We start from the raw sequence: 20,000 nt of genomic DNA on the forward strand, positions 1-20,000 counted from the left end.
TTCTGAAAAAGCTATGTTTCTATGTCAGTCATTCTTCGATTTAAAAAAAATAGCAGACCTACAAGCTCGTAGCGCGCCACTCGGTGGCGCGCTATGAGCTTGTAGATCTGCTATTTTTCAATAGCTAAAGCATAACATAATGCTAACACCAAAAGGGGTTCCCGCCCAAAATGGGTTAACCATAGACGGGAGCAACACGAGGGTAAGGCATAGAGTAATACAAGGATAGAGACCGAACCGGAGCGCTAGCCCCACCCCCACGCTATTCATTTCAATGGAAGTTGCTCAGTGGCGTTTTGAAGCACCCGGAAGACTGCCGGAAGTACAATTATAACTCAATGGCTCGAGCGAGCAGAAGTTTAGCCTAGCCTAGCCTCCATGAAAGTGCTGCAGTTCCTCTTTTCGCCAGTAGGTAGTGGCAGCTTCAACGTTGGATAGCCTGACAGCCAAGCTACACCAGGCTTTTTGCGCACAAAACGCGTGCGTTTAACCCCGAGTGTGCGTTTAACTTAGGTCCAGTCCTATTTAAAAAAAACGCACGCGCGGGGTTCGCGTTTAGGGTAAACGCGCAAGAAAAGCCTGGTGTAGCTTTGCCGTTACTGGGGGCTTGTGGTAAGAGGGTGGTCCTAAAGGTTGAGTTCACTCACTGCTAGACTGTTGTGTTTGATTAGACTCTTAATGGTCATGTTGGCTTCTTGCTGCTGCTTACTCATCCAATCACAATGTGTTACTTGACAGTGTTTGGTTGACGTGAGGTCAGTGGAATGCATGTATAGTAGAGTTCCTTAGAGAGGTCACAGGTAACATAAGCTGCTGCCGGCCTTATCACCAATGTTTATTTAAGGAGAGAGAGATTGAGGAGGGAAGACGAGAGCTGTATCTCCACACTGTTTGTACAGTAGCCCAGGGGTTCTCAACGTTTTTGGTCGGGGACCCCCGGAAATGCTTTGGCAATGTCTCGGGACCCCCGCCCCGCCCCCTCCCGACCCCCAATATAAATTGACTGCTACAATAACCTTAAACCATTTTGGGCGGGAACCCCTTTTGGTGTTTTTTGCATTGTTATAATTTAGCTATTTAAAAATAGCAGATCTACAAGCTCATAGCGCGCCACCGAGTGGCGCGCTATGAACTTGTAAGTCTGCTATTTTTGAAAAATCGTGAAAATCGTGAAAATAAATAAAATAAATATATATATATATTTTTTTTAAATATTTTGGGGACCCCCTAAAATAATTTGGCGACCCCCCGAGGGGTCGCGACCCACGGGTTGAGAACCCCTGCAGTAGCCCATTCTTCAGCCATGTGTGTATCGAGCATACGCCCTTTTTATTACCTGATTGATTGATTGATTGAAAAATGTATTAACAGTTTGCAGAATTACACTACATTTCAAGCACAAACTCAATACAAAGGCTGCGTAAGTCTATGACGGAATGCTTAATTTAACCGTCGTGGTCAACCTTTTCAGACACAAGAACACTTGCTGAGATCACTCAGACAGACAGTGAAAAACTATACTAGATTTTAATATAATTAGAACAACACAAACATGGAATAAGTAAATAATTAAATTATGAAACCTAACAAAGAATGATGACAATAAATAATGATTACAGAATAAATATATTGCACTGCTATTCTGCAAAAACACATTTTTGAGGGGCACTAGCCCCTCCTATGCCCAGCTTTCCGAGTTTGTGTGAACACAAACATTGGCTTGTGATTGGCTGATCACCCGCTTAGCGATTATTTGATTGGCTGAGCAAAGTACACATTGAAGATACAAATCAGGGCAGAAAAGTGGAGATGCCAAAAGTGATTGGCCGGAATTACTTGTGATTACCTGTGATTTCTCACGGAATGTTATGTATGATGATGAGAGCGCCCCTCACTTTTTATTATACTATAATAATCCAAGCAGTGGTGGGCAGCCTTTTTGGACACCAAGCCTATCAACATTAGGACACTCTCGAAAACGAGATACTATATCTCAATGGGGTATTCCTAAATAAAGAATTTCAAACAACATTACCATGTAGATCTTTATGGTTTCACAGAATTCACACCCCAAGTCTTAACCCAGGTGTTAAACATTAGGCGGTTTGCATTTATGTGATCTCTGCAGGTTTCTGTCGCCTCACGCCCCACAACCGCTCCCCTGGAACCTGGACCATTCACTTTGAAGGAGCCGAGTGTGAAAGTCACTTCTCCGCCGTCGACACTTCAGAGTTGGTAGGTTACCGCACGCACGCACGCACGCACGCACGCACACACGCACACACACACACACACGCCTTGACAACGTCTAAAGATGCTCCCATACTTGGTGGGCATCACATGAGGACATACAGACATACATGGCATGTCAAAAAGTTCCTAAACATAAACATCGACGTTCTATAATGTGTTTACAAGCGGACAGCGTTTTGAGGGTCGCTAGCTAGCCCCTCCAATGCAAGGCTTTTGAAGATTACGTCATATGGCAGCCAAGTTTATGGGATTTGAGGATATTACAAAATGTTTGCTTGGAGCACTTGTGACGTAAATCGTTTGCCAGCCAAGTCTACTGTATGTGTAACAGAATGGCTCACAACTAGAGCCCTGCATCGGGAGCGGGAGGTACATCTCAGCAACTGGGTAAATGTCATGTTTTTTGAGTGGTGTAAACCACTCCTACAACTGGGCTTTTTTGTGCAGAAAAAATGAGCATGGTTGCTATGTTCACCCTGTTGTAATGACGTAATGAAATCACACCCGGGTGAACAGGGTGAACATAGCAACCATGCTATTTTTTCTGCACAAACAAAGCCAGGTAATGAAATCACACCCGGGTGTGATTTCATTACGTCAGACATGATTTCATTACGTCAGACAGACCTTACACCACTCAGTTCACACAGGTGTGATTTTTCGATTTCAATGGAAAAACATCTGCGTTTAAGCTAACTGACTAAATGATAAAATTGTGGGATGGTGCGGAACTAAATGGGACTTAATGTTTTGTTGCGGGCAGGAGCAGCGGAAAGGCGGTCACTGCGGGCGGATCAAAAAATGAAATCATTGTGTGAGTGGATTAATAAAACACTCCTGGCCTGCGCAGGGCTCTACTCACAACTAGGGATGTCCCAATACACTTTTTTCGCTTCCGATCCGATACCTCAATTTCTATGTTAGCCGATACGAATACAGATACCAGTGTCGTGATCTCATGTTGTGTTTTATAGCTATCTAGCTATATATCTCGTGTTGTGTTTATAGCAGACTCATCACTCAATTGTGCAACTTGCAGTTTGGCCAACTCCAAGCAAACTCCACATTTTATTTACCTGCCATAGTGTCAACCCCTTACCCCTGTGTCAGATCGGTGGTTAGACTGGCATATTCCACTGATACCGATATGACCCGATATGACAAATAAGGGCCGATCCGATACTTTTCCCGATACCGATACAGTATCGGGACATCTCTACTCACAACCTCAACCTGATGGGGGTAGAAGTCTAATATCTCCCCGGAGTCATAGGGATATCCCCTTTGGATTAGTGGTTAAGATGTTCGATTCCCAGGTGTTGCATTATGGACTTTAATGTTTGTGTAGGGCACCAATGACCATGTTTAAGACGTCATGTGGCCAATATAAATACAGGGGGCGCCACTCACTTCACCCAAACGTGTGTTGTGCTTAAGTGGTTGAACCTAGAGTATATATGAATAGAGACGTCACCCGAGTTCTCCTCCCATCCACTTGCATTAAGTTGCTCAAAAGCGCATGAGGCGATTTCACTCCTCCTTCCTTGTAGGAACAGAGTGCATTCTGGGATTGATTGGGCCAAACACATGAACGCGCTGCCATTGTACTGAAACTGCGTTCACATGTCATCATGAACGGGCGCAATGATAGTCAACGGACCAGCGCGTTCATGTTCTTGGCCCAGCGCTGCAATACCAAATTCGGCCACTATGTCCATTGCGCCTCAGGGTTTCCTCCGGGTGCCGTCTCTATTCATATATACTCTAAGGGTTGAACTCACAACCACAGATGAAGAAAAGAAGGAGAATTGATTGGAAAAACCTCGGGGCTTGTTTCCAAAACGCAAAGGAGGAGGAGGATGATAGTAGAGTGGCATGTTTTTGTTAATTTCCACGCGGCCAGCAACCCAAAACACATAGTTTTTGATGTGTGAATGAAATGATAATTGTACATGGCTCGGTTTGACTCGGTATAATGGGTTCGAACTAAAGAGTTGCTTTGATGTTCTTTTTTTGTACCTTGTGGTTGAGTTTGTTTGAGGAACAGCGTGTTGTGGGTGTGTATGCCACGCTCCATGTGACGTCTACTCTGTGATCTATGATCGTGTGTGTGTGTGTGTGTGTGTGTGTGTGTGTGTGTGTGTGTGTGTGTGTGTGTGTGTGTGTGTGTGTGTGTGTGTGTGTGTGTGTGTGTGTGTGTGTGTGTGTGTGTGTGTGTGTGTGTGTGTGTGTGTGTGTGTGTGTGTGTGTGTGTGTGTGTGTGTGTGTGTGTGTGTGTGTGTGTGTGTGTGTGTTCAATTGCCTCTTCTGAAGTCACTGTAATCACCAGCTTTGACTGCAGGACCACACACTTGCTCGAATGCATGCGCACACACACACACACAGTCTTATACACAGCCACTCCTACATACAGTACATAAGACATACATGCATTCAAACACTCACATGCTCTACTGCTCCCTCAAACATAGATGCTAACATATACCACTACGTACGCACGCACGCACGCACAGTTTAATCAACACAGAGGGTAGTTAGTGCGCAGAGATCTTTAAATGATAGGCCTCTGTTCACCATAATACACACACACACACACACACACACACACACACACACACACACACAGCCACTTCCTCCTGTAATTGGCCTGTTTATCCCAGTTCTCCTATTTCATGGCTGCAGCCTCGACACAAGACAGACAAAACACACACACACACACACACACACACACACACACACACACACACACACACACACACACACACACGCACAGCCATGATTAATAGCGCCTGGAAAGGTGCCAGACGACTGTAGCCAGGGTTGACCCCCCCGGCTCATCTAGTGGCCTCGTAGCTCCACTGTGTTCCACTGTGTTCCACTGCACTCTGAGTCTACACGGTAAAGTCATCAGTCTAGTGTCCATTATGCATTCGTAACTCAGAGAGAGTACAAATGGAACCAAACATACCCGTATGACGTGTCCATTTGGTTCCATAGAGTCCTGACGTCACTTGCTCGTCCCCTCGATTCCCCTGGTTCACGGAAGTCATTTCTCTATGGAGAATAACATGGGCTCATCTTAAAATCGTCTCATATAAGCGTTGTGGTCCAAAAATAATCAGTCACTCATATATGATAGTCTGTTTCTAGCGAAAATTTAACTAATTCAGGAGCAGTAACAATAGCATTTTCTCTCAGTCAGTTGATTCTTCATATCCATATGAGTGAAGCGGCCTGGATGATTTGTTTATTTTTCAAACGCAGTTATCATATGAGGCGATCTAAAATCCCCCCTATGGGGATTACACAATGCACATAAAAAGTGCATGAACCCGAGGATTTGCAGCCCTAGGCCTCTACTGATATTGACGCCAGACTTCAGTGCTCTATTTGTACCCTCTCTGAGTTTGATTTACCCCATTTAGACCTGAGGACGATTCTACGAATGTCTTCTAAATCCTGACAGTTTTCTGAAAAACCTCATGATGTTTCTATGTCGGTGGTTCTCAAACTATTTCATGTCGAGGACCCCCAGAAATATATCTAATTGGCCGCGACCTCTAATCTCAAAATATGTTGTTCCAATCCAGGGACCCCACACAGAAGCAAAGATTTGAGTTAAAAAACGTTCGCTCTGAAACAATATATATTCAAAGATTTGCGCCACATTTTCACGATTCTTCAAAAATAGCAGACCTACAAGCTCGTAGCGCGGCACTCGGTGCCGCGCTACGAGCTTGTAGGTCTGCTATTTTTCAATAGCTAAAGTATATAACACAATGCTTAAAACGCCAAAAGGGGATCCCGTCCAGAGTGGGTTAACACTCGATTCTGAGCATGCACTGACACCGTTCGGACCTCGCCATGCTGGTTCTTCTGGCACCACTAACGAGACACTAGCAGCATTGTAGGCTCTCTCAAACAGCCTTTAACCCATTTAGGCCTGACGTCGAAAAAAAAAAAAGGTTCGCTCTGAAATAATATATATAGAGGGTATGCGTGTGACATCATCATCAAACCAGGAAGTTATGCAGGAACGCCTACTGAGTGGCAAAAAACGACTTTCCTGGCCTTGACAGCCCATACATCCACACAGAAAAGTCTGATTGCATTAAACAACATTAAACAATGTTAAACTCACTTTGCCTGTTGCTTTGCCTGTTGCTTTGCCACTCGATGTGCCACTCACTTTAAGCATGCGCATACTCTCTATTGAAAGATTTGTGCCGCATTTTTACGATATTTCAAAAATAGCAGACCTACAAGTTCATAGCGCGCCACTCGGTGGCGCGCTATGAGCTTGTAGATCTGCTATTTTTCAATAGCTAAAGCATAACAATGCTAACACCAAAAGGGGTTCCCGCCTAAAATGTGTTAAATGGGCCTGCATTCTGCTCTGTTATGGGGCTGCTTGCGGGCCACAAGTGTCCTTGTGCCGTTGGGCTGGCTGGCTGCTCGGGGTCACAGGTCTGCATCTTGGTATGTGTCCAAACAACGAGCAGCACTGTGGGTTAATGAGCCCCCGAGTCCCAGGGCAAGGCTAAAGTTCTCCTTACTTTGGACCAGGCCAACAAAACAAAAAAGGCAATACGTCTTATTTAGTTCCATCCTCCTCCCCCCAAGACTACAGGGTTAAGACAGTAAGACTATAGGGTGAATGGAAGTGGTGTGTATAATATAGGGCTGCTCTAATACAATGACTTCTCTTAACTCCACCAACAGTGTCTCATTCATGGAGACGCTGGTGGACGCCGGCTTGTAGTGCAAAGTAGCACTTGACAGTTGCAGCTGCAGCCTCGTGAATCCTGCCATTAACATACTGCACTCTTTTCACGTCAGGGAAATGAAGTTGGATTGCATTTGGAAAACAACACAGATGGTTGCCGGGGTCTGTTCATTTTCAGCTCCTAATTAATTCAATGAGACACACGTTTCTTCAATGAGACTCGTTTCTTCAAAGTGCACACATTACATACACGGAAGGCTCACGTTCAGGATTTAACTGGTTCCAAAGATGAAAGGTGGGAGCAGTGATTTATTCCATACCAGAGATCAAATGATCACATTAATTAAAATCCAATTTGTGAATTACATTTACACTTGATATTCAGTATTTAAGTCCGACGTCATTTTGTAGTGCTACGTTACGTCTGGGTCCAAGTGGCACCAGCTCCCGTCCGCATCTCATTGTAAAATAAATAAATAGAATATCTAAACGCGTGAATCTTTTTACAATGATGTTATTTTTCAGAAAGTAAGCCATTGAGGGTTAAAATGGGTCTTAATGCTTCCAACTCGAGTAGAATTATTAATGTTTTGTACAAGTGTCCATGACAAAGAAAATATATGATGTGGAGACAATAAAGACTTATTATCATTATTATTGAAGGTGGTAACAGTCCATTTGTTCAGTACAATATTTCGGGTGCATATTTAGAATGTGTGCAGGGTTGAGTATGTTGAATCTAGTTTGCAATTAATGAGGATTTAGTTGACACAATGAAATAAAATGGCGATAGTATTCCGTGTGGGGCAGACGGCCTGTCACAGCCAGATTTGGGAGAGCAGCAGCTTTGTTGTTGCGAGGAAAGCAGTAAAATTAGACTTTCGTGGTTGTTTTCGTCTCAGATTTAGTCCGACGGAGCGTCACAGTATAGCTCTATGGGGACACAAAAGCAACACAAAAGTAGGACCCGGAAGTATCTCTGGAGGGGGCGCTCACGTCACGGCTAAAATACTGAATTAAAATCTCTCCCTATACATTAGACTCTGATGTCTCTTTGCCACCGTTTGCTGCACTCATCGCTTCCTGATAATAATTGATTTACTTAGTTTAGAAATACGACAAATGCTTACGCAGAATTGTGTAGTAATTGTGTGTAAAATGTTATAGTAATTTCCCATTTTAATTGGGGGTTATTATGGTAAACCAGAGTTGTGTCTGGTCTTGGGAAATGACAAATAAATCTGGTCATTGGAAGTGTGTCAAGAACAGCATTGTTTTCCTGAAGATGGAGTTCTCCATAGTGAGTGGTTAACCCATTTTGGGGCGGGAACCCCTTTTGGTGTTAGCATTATGTTATGCTTTAGCTATTGAAAAATAGCGGATCTACAAGCTCATAGCGCGCCACCGAGTGGCGCGCTATGAGCTTGTAGGTCTGCTATTTTTGAAAAATCGAAGAACGACTGACATAGAAACATAGATTTTTAGAATCTGATCTCGGGCCTAAATGGGTTAAGCCTGTGTGGAGCACTGGAAACCAATCAAAACTAGAACAATTATAAGGTAGAGCTACTCGGCTACAAGCTTCAAAATAGTGCCATCAGGCATCTGAACGTTTTCCGTCTGGCCTGTCCAACAAAACCAGACACAGGTGTCCATTCATTCATCTCAGATCAATGAACCTTTCTTACCACACTGCGGCTCAGCTCAAACTCAGACAGTTTTCTGAAAAAACTATGTCTCTATGTCAGTCGTTCTTCGATTTTTCAAAAATAGCAGACCTACAAGCTCGTAGCGCGCCACTCGGTGGCGCGCTATGAGCTTGTAGATCTGCTATTTTTCAATAGCTAAAGCATAACATGATGCTAACACCAAAAGGGGTTCCCGCCCAAAATGGGTTAAATACCTGGATGGATATCCCTTCTGGTTGCGCTGTGAGAAATTTGGTACGGAGGTTTTTTAGCATTGCTGGGGATAGTATGTGCTTATGGTCACTCGGAGGGGATTGCAGAGGTATTTGTACCTCCTGGAGGTTGGCTCGTGTCGTGAGACAGAGAGACGCAGCGAAACACAGTAACACACCGACCCTATGACACAGACACGGTCCGGAGAGATGCAGCCGCTCCAAGCTACTCGTTTGTAAATAATTTTGACATTTTGTACATTATTAAATACAGTATATCAACTTAATTGATGATGTATGTATAGCTGTTTCTTAAGAAAACGTTGACCTCTTTGCGACCTCTTAAAAGCAGCGCAGTACCCTGTGGCGAGCAGAGGGCAGAAATGAATGCAGAAACAAAACGAAATAAATCACATTCAAAATAGTCGGAACATCTAGGAACATACCGTTGTAGTTATTATAACCTAACCTGTCCCAAAAGGACATGCATATTCATTCACTTCAAACGGGTCTGATTTTTCATTTCCAGAGGTCTCAGTATAAGTCGCCAGTTGACATATAGTTTAGTGTGTGTGTGTGCGTGCGGGTGTGCGTGCGTGCAGTCGCACACACGTGTGTGTTTGTGTGCGTCTGCCCTGCATGCACTACACACTGAGCTCATTGCTGTGGCATTCAGTTCCACATCACACAATCACACCAGCACCGCAACTATGGCACGCTCGCTCAACTGTGACACTCATACGGCATGTAAACACACACACACACACACGCACGCACGCACGCACGCACGCACACACACACACACACACACACACACACACACACACACACACACACACACACACACACACACACACACACACACACACACACACACACACACACACACACACACACACACACACACACACACACACACACACACACACACACACACACAATGCATGCATACACTACACACAAATACAGAAAGCAAACTCTAGTTCCTTTGGTGTGGAAGCTTTTGAATATTCACTTTTGCTCTCTATCGCTTTCTATGATTCTCTCCCTCCCTCCCTCCCTCCCTCTCTCCGTCTCATTCTCTCCCTCCCTCCCTCTCTCTGTCTCATTCTCTCCCTCCCTCCCTCCCTCTCTCCGTCTCATTCTCTCCCTCCCTCCCTCTCTCCGTCTCATTCTCTCCCTCCCTCCCTCCCTCTCTCTGTCTCATTCTCTCCCTCCCTCCCTCTCTCTGTCTCATTCTCTCCCTCCCTCCCTCCCTCTCTCTGTCTCATTCTCTCCCTCCCTCCCTCTCTCTGTCTCATTCTCTCCCTCCCTCCCTCCCTCCCTCCCTCCCTCTCTCCGTCTCATTCTCTCCCTCCCTCCCTCTCTCTGTCTCATTCTCTCCCTCCCTCCCTCCCTCTCTCCGTCTCATTCTCTCCCTCCCTCCCTCTCTCCGTCTCATTCTCTCCCTCCCTCCCTCCCTCTCTCTGTCTCATTCTCTCCCTCCCTCCCTCTCTCTGTCTCATTCTCTCCCTCCCTCCCTCCCTCTCTCTGTCTCATTCTCTCCCTCCCTCCCTCTCTCTGTCTCATTCTCTCCCTCCCTCCCTCCCTCTCTCTGTCTCATTCTCTCTCTCCCTCCCTCTCTGTCTCATTCTCTCCCTCCCTCCCTCCCTCTCTCTGTCTCATTCTCTCCCTCCCTCCCTCTCTCTGTCTCATTCTCTCCCTCCCTCCCTCTCTCTGTCTCATTCTCTCCCTCCCTCCCTCCCTCTCTCTGTCTCATTCTCTCTCTCCCTCCCTCTCTCTGTCTCATTCTCTCCCTCCCTCCCTCCCTCTCTCTGTCTCATTCTCTCCCTCCCTCCCTCCCTCTCTCTGTCTCATTCTCTCCCTCCCTCCCTCTCTCCGTCTCATTCTCTCCCTCCCTCCCTCCCTCTCTCTGTCTCATTCTCTCCCTCCCTCCCTCCCTCTCTCTGTCTCATTCTCTCTCTCCCTCCCTCTCTCCGTCTCATTCTCTCCCTCCCTCCCTCCCTCTCTCTGTCTCATTCTCTCCCTCCCTCCTCCCTCTCTCCGTCTCATTCTCTCCACCCATCATCCCTCCTCCTCTTTCCCCACCCAGTCGCCCAACCCTTGCCTAAATGAGCGCACACACACGCGCGCCTGTGTGTATGTATACATGTGCGTGCGTGTGCGCAGAGAGGGCCATGTGGCTTTCATTCTTGACTTGTCTCCAGCGACCACAGGGTTCCTCTGCGGTCTCGCTCCAAAACGACTCCTCCGCGCCTCCCCCCCCGCCCCCCCCCCGCCCCCACCTCCACTCCACCTCCCTCTCTCTCTCTCTCTCTCTCTCTCTCTCTCTCTCTCTCTCTCTCTCTCTATCCATGCCTCGGTCTCCCTGCAGCCTCATTTAGCTCAGGGAGTGTTTCGGGGAGTCGCAGGCAGGCGGTCAGACAGCCGAAGAGAACTTCCTCAGATCTGTCTAACCAATTAGATTTGTAGGACTTTGTTTTGGCCGTGTTTTTCGTATTTCGTCGGGATCATTTTTCTTTTGGATCCTGGAGCTTAAAAGCTGTTAACACTGACATAGAGACACACAACCACAGATACTTGCTAGAACTCACAGGTGTACGGCACGCAGGCGAGGAGTTTTCACTTACTCATATATCCTTCTTGTCCTGTCTTCCTGTCCATTTCAGCCAATGAGGAAGGAGCCGGAAGTCGTCACGGTAACCCTGAAGAAACACAATGGCATGGGCCTCAGCATCGTGGCCGCCAAGGTAGGAAAGATGGTGTGTGCATGTATGTATGTGTATGTGTGTGAATAAGGTGAACACTCCAAACATGACAAACACCTTCTTTCTGTTTACTAACAAAGCTTCTGCCTAAAGACATTAGTTAACACTCTGAGTGGCCAAGGCGGAGATCTCCGCCCTGTCAAATAATTACGCCCATCGCCCAGGACGGAGATTAATCAAAAGACAGAGCGCACCAGTCTACAGCCTGGGAGCGTCTATTGAGCACCAGTCTACAGCCTGGGAGCGTCTATTGAGCACCAGTCTACAGCCTGGGAGCGTCTATTGAGCACCAGTCTACAGCCTGGGAGCGTCTATTGAGCACCAGTCTACAGCCTGGGAGCGTCTATTGAGCACCAGTCTACAGCCTGGGAGCGTCTATTGAGCACCAGTCTACAGCCTGGGAGCGTCTATTGAGCACCAGTCTACAGCCTGGGAGCGTCTATTGAGCACCAGTCTACAGCCTGGGAGCGTCTATTGAGCACCAGTCTACAGCCTGGGAGCGTCTATTGAGCACCAGTCTACAGCCTGGGAGCGTCTATTGAGCACCAGTCTACAGCCTGGTAGCGTCTATTGAGCACCAGTCTACAGCCTGGGAGCATCTATTGAGCACCAGTCTACAGCCTGGGAGCGTCTATTGAGCACCAGTCTACAGCCTGGGAGCATCTATTGAGCACCAGTCTACAGCCTGGGAGCGTCTATTGAGCACCAGTCTACAGCCTGGGAGCATCTATTGAGCACCAGTCTACAGCCTGGGAGCGTCTATTGAGCACCAGTCTACAGCCTGGGAGCATCTATTGAGCAACATTCACTGTCATTTCCGGGTTGGGACGTCATCCAAAGTGTTCCCCCTCCATTTAAATGGATGGGATCGAAAATCTTAAAACGTGAATAGCTCTTAATCTAAATCAATGATTCCAATTCTAACCAAAGGTTGTGTTTTTGACGGCCCATCGCGGTCCCGTCGCTGCTAGTCTCGTTAGAAGTAATCATCATACCTCCGTTGGTTGTGGATCTCCTCGGGGGTCTTTTGGCTACATGTTGGGTGCGTTCGGAAATGCGCACCGGGAGCGCACTCGCCTATTAGTTTGCATTGCACAGTGCGCTCAGTGCGCTATTTCCGAACGCGCCCGCTATTATATCTAGCACTATCCAAAATGGCGCCGTGCCACCTTGAAATGGGCTCTGAAGCTGCAAATGGTTGGGCTCATTGATTTAATGGTTCCACATGATGCTGGGCATTAAGAGTGTCATTAAGAGGGTAGGGGTATAATGAGAATATAGTGATTTAACCTGATAACCCTATTTTACCAAATTTACATCACTTACCATACATTTCACAAAATAACTGCTCGTGACGGAACGTTCCGCCAATTAGAATCCAACCGGCAACCGCTATTGGCGGAACGTTACGTTGGAGTCGGTGTGTGCTGTCTGTCTGTCTGTCTGTCTGTCTGTCTGTCTGTCTGTCTGTCTGTCTCACATCTTGCACAAGGCTCACGCAGCATCACTCAGACCCAGAAACACAACGGTATGTTTGGCTGCATTGATGTTACAAAGAAATTGGTTTCTGGGCCGGCTGGACGAACACGGCACGCTGTGACTTTAAGCGTCCCTGGCTCACACACAGCCGGACGAACACGGCACGCTGTGGCGTTAAGCGTCCCTGGCTCACACACAGCTTTCGTTCGTCCTTTTCCAAAGTCGTGTAGCTCGGGTAGTTCCAGACATTGTTGGATCTGTTTCTTACTACAAAGATCCGGTCCACTCCTGATATACACCATACTGTATGTTATGTTATGTTTACGTTCTGTTTAACTCGGGGGTTTTAATCTCTTCAGCGTTTCTGTAGTCCTCGGAGAGCAGCTTGTTGCCATGTGTGGTGTGTGTGAATAAATAGATGGAGTGTAGCAAGGAGCTGTGTTTTAGGAGTCCAGTTGTGGTGAAACCTATTTTGCAGCCACAAAGCATACATGTGTGTGTGTGTGTGTGTGTGTGTGTGTGTGTGTGTGTGTGTGTGTGTGTGTGTGTGTGTGTGTGTGTGTGTGTGTGTGTGTGTGTGTGTGTGTGTGTGTGTGTGTGTGTGTGTGTGTGTGTGTGTGTGTGTGTGTGTGTGTGTGTGTGTGTGTGTGTGTGTGTGTGTGTGTGTGTGTGTGTGTGTGTGTGTGTGTGTGTGTGCGCGCGCAACACTGGTGCCAATGATTTAAATGGGAACCTGAGAAGGAACACATATAGGTAAGATGGGGGGGGGGGGTGACATTGAAGGAGCTGTCAAGTCTCTCCACTCTGACATGTCCACAGTTGTCTGTCAGCTCTTCCTTCGGATGACACACACACACACACGTGCGTGCACGCACACATACACGTGCGTGCACACATACACGTGCGTGCGGTGGTGTTTTTGGAATGTCTGTCTGTGTTGAATGTTTCTGTCTGCTGAGGTGAAACACAAGTGCAAAACTGTGTGTTTGTGTGTCTGTCTCTTTCCGTTTGTCTCTCTCTCTCTCTCTCTCTCTCTCTGTCTCTGTCTCTGTCTCTGTCTCTGTCTCTCTCTCTCTCTCTGTCTCTGTCTCTGTCTCTGTCTCTGTCTCTGTCTCTCTCTCTCTCTCTCTCTCTGTCTCTCTGTCTCTGTGTCTGTCTGTGTCTCTCTCTCTCTCTTTCTCTCTGTCTCTCTCTCTCTCTCTCTCTCTCTCTCTCTCTGTGTTTCCTGCTGTAGTTCTTCCTGTCTGTGTGAATGAGAACAGTGCTTCATTCCTAAACGGACCCAGATTAAAAGTCCCAGTTTGTTTGACTTCTCACAAATCAATAGGAGCAAAGTGTGTGTGTGTGTGTGAGAGAGAGAGAGAGAGAGAGAAAGCGTAAGGGGTGGAAGGAGAGATAGTGGCGAAGGAGGGAGAGGGGCTTTGCTGTACTGTTTATTTTCAAAGCGCAGCCCTGTGAGAGTAAGTGTGTGTGTGTGTGTGTGTGTGTGTGTGTGTGTGTGTGTGTGTGTGTGTGCGTGTGCGTGTGTGTGCGCACGTGAGAGACTGTACATCAGGCGGGCAAAAGGTACTAGGATTAGAAAGGGGTAAAGTGCTCAGTGGAAGAGACGTGTTGGAGAGAGAGAGAGAGAGAGATGGTGAGCACAGCAGTGGGATGAACAGACAGACAGAGTTTCATTCACACACAGCTGCTGGTCTTCCCAGACAGCCCAACCTGTCTCACCTAGCCAGAGCTTAACTCTCTGCCCTGCTCCGTTATTATGTAACTGCGTGCACTGCACTGTGCGTGCACACATACTGTAAGCAGGAGTGTGCACGTGAGTGTTCAAGGTGTGTGTGTGTGTGTGTGTGTGTGTGTGTGTGTGTGTATGTGTGTGTGTGTGTGTGTGTGTGTGTGTGTGTGTGTGGCTGGTTGGTATTTCCTTGCTGGAGCACAGCGTGGGCTGTTATTTGCCCGGTGCAGCTGTAGACTGTAGGCAGCCTATGTGAACACCTCAGTGGAACAGACCTCTCTGCCTCCGCTCAGACCTCTCTCTCTCTCTCTCTCTCTCTCTCTCTCTCTCTCTCTCTCTCTCTCTCTCTCCCTGTTTTTCTACGGAATTAGTGTTTTTTTTCCTGTGTGTGAGAGGAGCCGGGGGAGAGCACCGTTCCCTACTACATCTCAGCAGTGCAGTGTACATTATTAATGAGTTTGTTTTGGCTCGTCGCCGCACGGCAAACTAACTGGTCTGGGATCAGCTCCAGCGCTGGGATTCCCACCTCAGCAGCAGCAGCAGCAGCCTGGCCGTTGGATAATAACTACTGTGGGTGTGTGAGGCGGCGGCGCGGAGAGGAAGCAGAGGATCAGAGACAGCCCAGTTGTAGTAGCAGTAAGTAGTGGATGTACTACTACTACTGCTACTACTACTACTGCTACTACTACTGCTACTACTACTACTACTACTACTACTACTGCAACGTGACTGGTTGTTAGCACTGCTCCTCCTTCCCTGCTGTGACTCTAGTGGATTATAAAACCTTTTTTTCCCCCGGGCGGGAGGACTGCGCGTTTTTGGTTTTCTCCCACTGGACGTGTGGGTTGTAGTGGTGGAGGTTTCAAGGTGCTGGCGTAGTAGTGAGCGTGCACGTGTACGTGTGTGTGTGGGCGCCGTGGAGTGTACTTGCCTACACAGCATCGGGGAGCCCCCAGGCTACACCATGTGGTTCTCGGTGGTGGGCCGCAAAGACCCCAATGAGGTAGGAACACACCTGGACTGCGTGCGAGGCACTTTCTCATAATATTCCAATGCTGACTCAACCTGTCTTATTTTAGTGTTTTTGTACACGGTGTTCATTTAACACCATTTTGACCTGAGATCAGATTCTAAAAAATGTCTTCTACATCCTGACAGTTTTCTGAAAAAGCTATGTTTCTATGTCAGTCGTTCTTCGATTTTTCAAAAAAAATAGCAGACCTACAAGCTCGGTGGCGCGCTACGAGCTTGTAGATCTGCTATTTTTCAATAGCTAAAGCATAACATAATGCTAACACCAAAAGTTGTTCCCGCCCAAAATGGGTTAACTCAGAGAGTACTGTACACATTGAATGTGTATTTACTTTCCTTTTTCAACACTCTTTTGAGTTACAAGTGGAAACATTGAGTATTTTATTGTGTGTGTGTGTGTGGCATGAAGTACGGCATGAAGGGAGGAATGTAGTTTAGTGTGTGTTTGTGAAAGCCTCAGCGTGGTACAGTACAGTAACAGTACAGTACAGTACAATCACCTCACATCACATGCAATCCACAGCATAAGCCTATTGCTGAGCCTCTATTATATCCTTTTGTGTGCTTTTACAAAAAAACTAGGCTATAAATACAGTATGCCTGCATGAGTGACATGGCATCCATCCATGTGTGCCAGTGCAGAATCAGCTGTCCTGTTTGTATTGTATTGTTAATTCATTTACTTGTATTTGTTTTCTGTGTGTTGTGTGTACTAGGGGTGAACTTAGATCCAGTCGCCCGTGTAATTTGTGAATAGCCTTGTTCCCTTGTAAAGCCATTGTCCCACATTACTTTCCAGATCAAATTCACAATCACATTTCATGCTTGTTGCTCTATGATCTTTACCCACTAAACTATGGTCTGGATCAGGCTTGTACTGCACTAGTAGCTAACGCTGAGGGATATCCACTTCATCCACTATTGACTTCATATTAATGGATATTGCAATATGAGCACAAACAATATGTATGTCATAAATGTTGCAGTGTAGTCAGTCACATGTTTTTGAGTGGTGCAACCACTAACCTATGTGAATATGAGTACCAGTAGGGGCAAAAGTGGCGCTGTTGTGCCAGAAACACAGAGAGAGAGAGAGATAGTGTTGCACTGTTGCCTGCTAATTACACAGAGAGAGAGAGAGAGAGAGGCAGGGGGAGAGGGGAGTTGCACCACTCAGTTCACACGGGTGTGATTTTTTCTTAATGTAGCAATAATGTTTTAGGCCGGTACTGCTTAGAGAATGACACTACCAAAAAATAGTTGATAATACAAGAACAAAGTATTGTTTGTTTCAACAATCCAAGGCAACACATTTGTTACGAGTTACAGCAGCCCCCTACCTACCTACGCAACAAGACAAAACACCTGCATCTGAAGAAGATAAGGGAAATACTAAGTGTTTAAACTAGAATGTTCCTACTGTAACACCAAACTCCTAATATGAGTGCATGTTGTAGATGGTGCAGCCCTGCTAGTAGTCCTAATATGAGTGCATATTGTAGATGGAGCAGCCCTGCTAGTAGATGACCTATGAGTGCATATTGTAGATGGAGCAGCCCTGCTAGTAGCTGACCTATGAGTGCATATTGTAGATGGATCAGCCCTGCTAGTAGATGACCTATGAGTGCATATTGTAGATGGAGCAGCCCTGCTAGTAGATGACCTATGAGTGCATATTGTAGATGGTGCAGCCCTGCTAGTAGATGACCTATGAGTGCATATTGTAGATGGAGCAGCCCTGCTAGTAGTCCTAATATGAGTGCATATTGTAGATGGAGCAGCCCTGCTAGTAGATGACCTATGAGTGCATATTGTAGATGGAGCAGCCCTGCTAGTAGCTGACCTATGAGTGCATATTGTAGATGGAGCAGCCCTGCTAGTAGATGACCTATGAGTGCATATTGTAGATGGAGCAGCCCTGCTAGTAGATGACCTATGAGTGCATATTGTAGATGGTGCAGCCCTGCTAGTAGATGACCTATGAGTGCATATTGTAGATGGTGCAGCCCTGCTAGTAGATGACCTATGAGTGCATATTGTAGATGGAGCAGCCCTGCTAGTAGCTGACCTATGAGTGCATATTGTAGATGGTGCAGCCCTGCTAGTAGATGACCTATGAGTGCATGTTGTAGATGGAGCAGCCCTGCTAGTAGATGACCTATGAGTGCATATTGTAGATGGTGCAGCCCTGCTAGTAGATGACCTATGAGTGCATATTGTAGATGGAGCAGCCCTGCTAGTAGCTGACCTATGAGTGCATATTGTAGATGGAGCAGCCCTGCTAGTAGCTGACCTATGAGTGCATATTGTAGATGGAGCAGCCCTGCTAGTAGATGACCTATGAGTGCATATTGTAGATGGAGCAGCCCTGCTAGTAGATGACCTATGAGTGCATATTGTAGATGGAGCAGCCCTGCTAGTAGATGACCTATGAGTGCATGTTGTAGATGGTGCAGCCCTGCTAGTAGATGACCTATGAGTGCATATTGTAGATGGTGCAGCCCTGCTAGTAGATGACCTATGAGTGCATATTGTAGATGGTGCAGCCCTGCTAGTAGATGACCTATGAGTGCATATTGTAGATGGTGCAGCCCTGCTAGTAGATGACCTATGAGTGCATATTATAGATGGTGCAGCCCTGCTAGTAGTCCTAATATGAGTGCATATTGTAGATGGTGCAGCCCTGCTAGTAGATGACCTATGAGTGCATGTTGTAGATGGTGCAGCCCTGCTAGTAGATGACCTATGAGTGCATGTTGTAGATGGTGCAGCCCTGCTAGTAGATGACCTATGAGTGCATATTGTAGATGGTGCAGCCCTGCTAGTAGATGACCTATGAGTGCATATTGTAGATGGTGCAGCCCTGCTAGTAGATGACCTATGAGTGCATATTGTAGATGGTGCAGCCCTGCTAGTAGATGACCTATGAGTGCATATTATAGATGGTGCAGCCCTGCTAGTAGTCCTAATATGAGTGCATATTGTAGATGGTGCAGCCCTGCTAGTAGTCCTAATATGAGTGCATATTGTAGATGGAGCAGCCCTGCTAGTAGTCCTAATATGAGTGCATATTGTAGATGGTGCAGCCCTGCTAGTAGCTGACCTTGGAGCCCTGGTCTTCTTTTGGTTGTTTACTCAGCGGATCCGTTTCAGAGACACGCTGTTAATGATTCAACTAGAAGCACATACACACACACACAAGGAGAGACAGTACAACCACACACACACTCTGTTCTGTACACACACACACACACACACCTCGGGCTGTGTGTGTGTGTGTGCGTGCATGTGGTTGTATTGTGTGTGTCTTCCTCCCAGCTGGAGTTGTCGTATTCTCCTGCTGTGTTGACTCATTCCAGGACATTCCTTGGGCACGCAGCTGCACCACAACACTGTCTACAGAATGGGCTTTTATTGCTAAAAATCCACTTTGTGCTTCTGGATGGCGGTTAACGAGCTTCAGGTGGAGGTTCTTAACGTGCTGAGAAATGGCCCATTTTGACCTGAGATCAGATTCTAAAACTTTCTTCTACATCCTGACAGTTTTCTGAAAAAGCTCTGTTTCTATGTCAGTGGTTCTTTGATTTTTCAAAAATAGCAGACCTACAAGCTCGTAGCGCGCCACTCGGTGGCGCGCTACGAGCTTGTAGGTCTGCTATTTTTCAATAGCTAAAGCATAACATAATGCTAACACCAAAAGGGGTTCCCACTCAGAATGGGTTAAGAACCAACTTGTGATTGTGAATGTCGACATTTTTAAACAAATAACTTAATAACTTAAACAAATACCATGGCTAATGAGAGCAGGCCAATCTCCCTTCCAAGAGTATAAATATGTTATCATTGGGTAATTGATCCTGAAAGAGACAATAGTCTCTGAGAAACTAGACAAACAGAGATGTTTGACGGCGGTAACTTCAATAAACTAAAACTAAAACGCCATTGGCTGCCGAGTCCCGATCTAATCTCTCCTGTCACCTCAATCCTGTTAGGACAAAACCTCTGTTTGTACTTGGTGTCCAGTGTGTGATGTTCTGTACTGTATGTTTGTTTGCTGGTGGTTTGGAAGAATGTGGTGAGCAGTAAAACAATGGCATGAGAGCTTACCTC

The 20,000-nt window shown here is 46.5% G+C and overlaps 1 protein-coding gene across 1 annotated transcript in view; it reads left to right on the forward strand.

Moving 5' to 3' along the window:
- Nucleotides 1-20,000, forward strand: part of LOC306940574 (afadin-like) — a 175,843-nt gene that overhangs the window by 96,025 nt on the left and 59,818 nt on the right. The window contains 2 exon segments of the mRNA XM_079525671.1: nt 2,129-2,235; nt 11,549-11,629. Of these exon segments, the coding sequence (XP_079381797.1) occupies nt 2,129-2,235; nt 11,549-11,629 (188 nt within the window).

Source organism: Electrona antarctica (genome assembly GCF_951216825.1).
Source record: "Electrona antarctica genome assembly, chromosome: 17".
NCBI classification, from domain to species: Eukaryota; Metazoa; Chordata; class Actinopteri; order Myctophiformes; family Myctophidae; genus Electrona; species Electrona antarctica.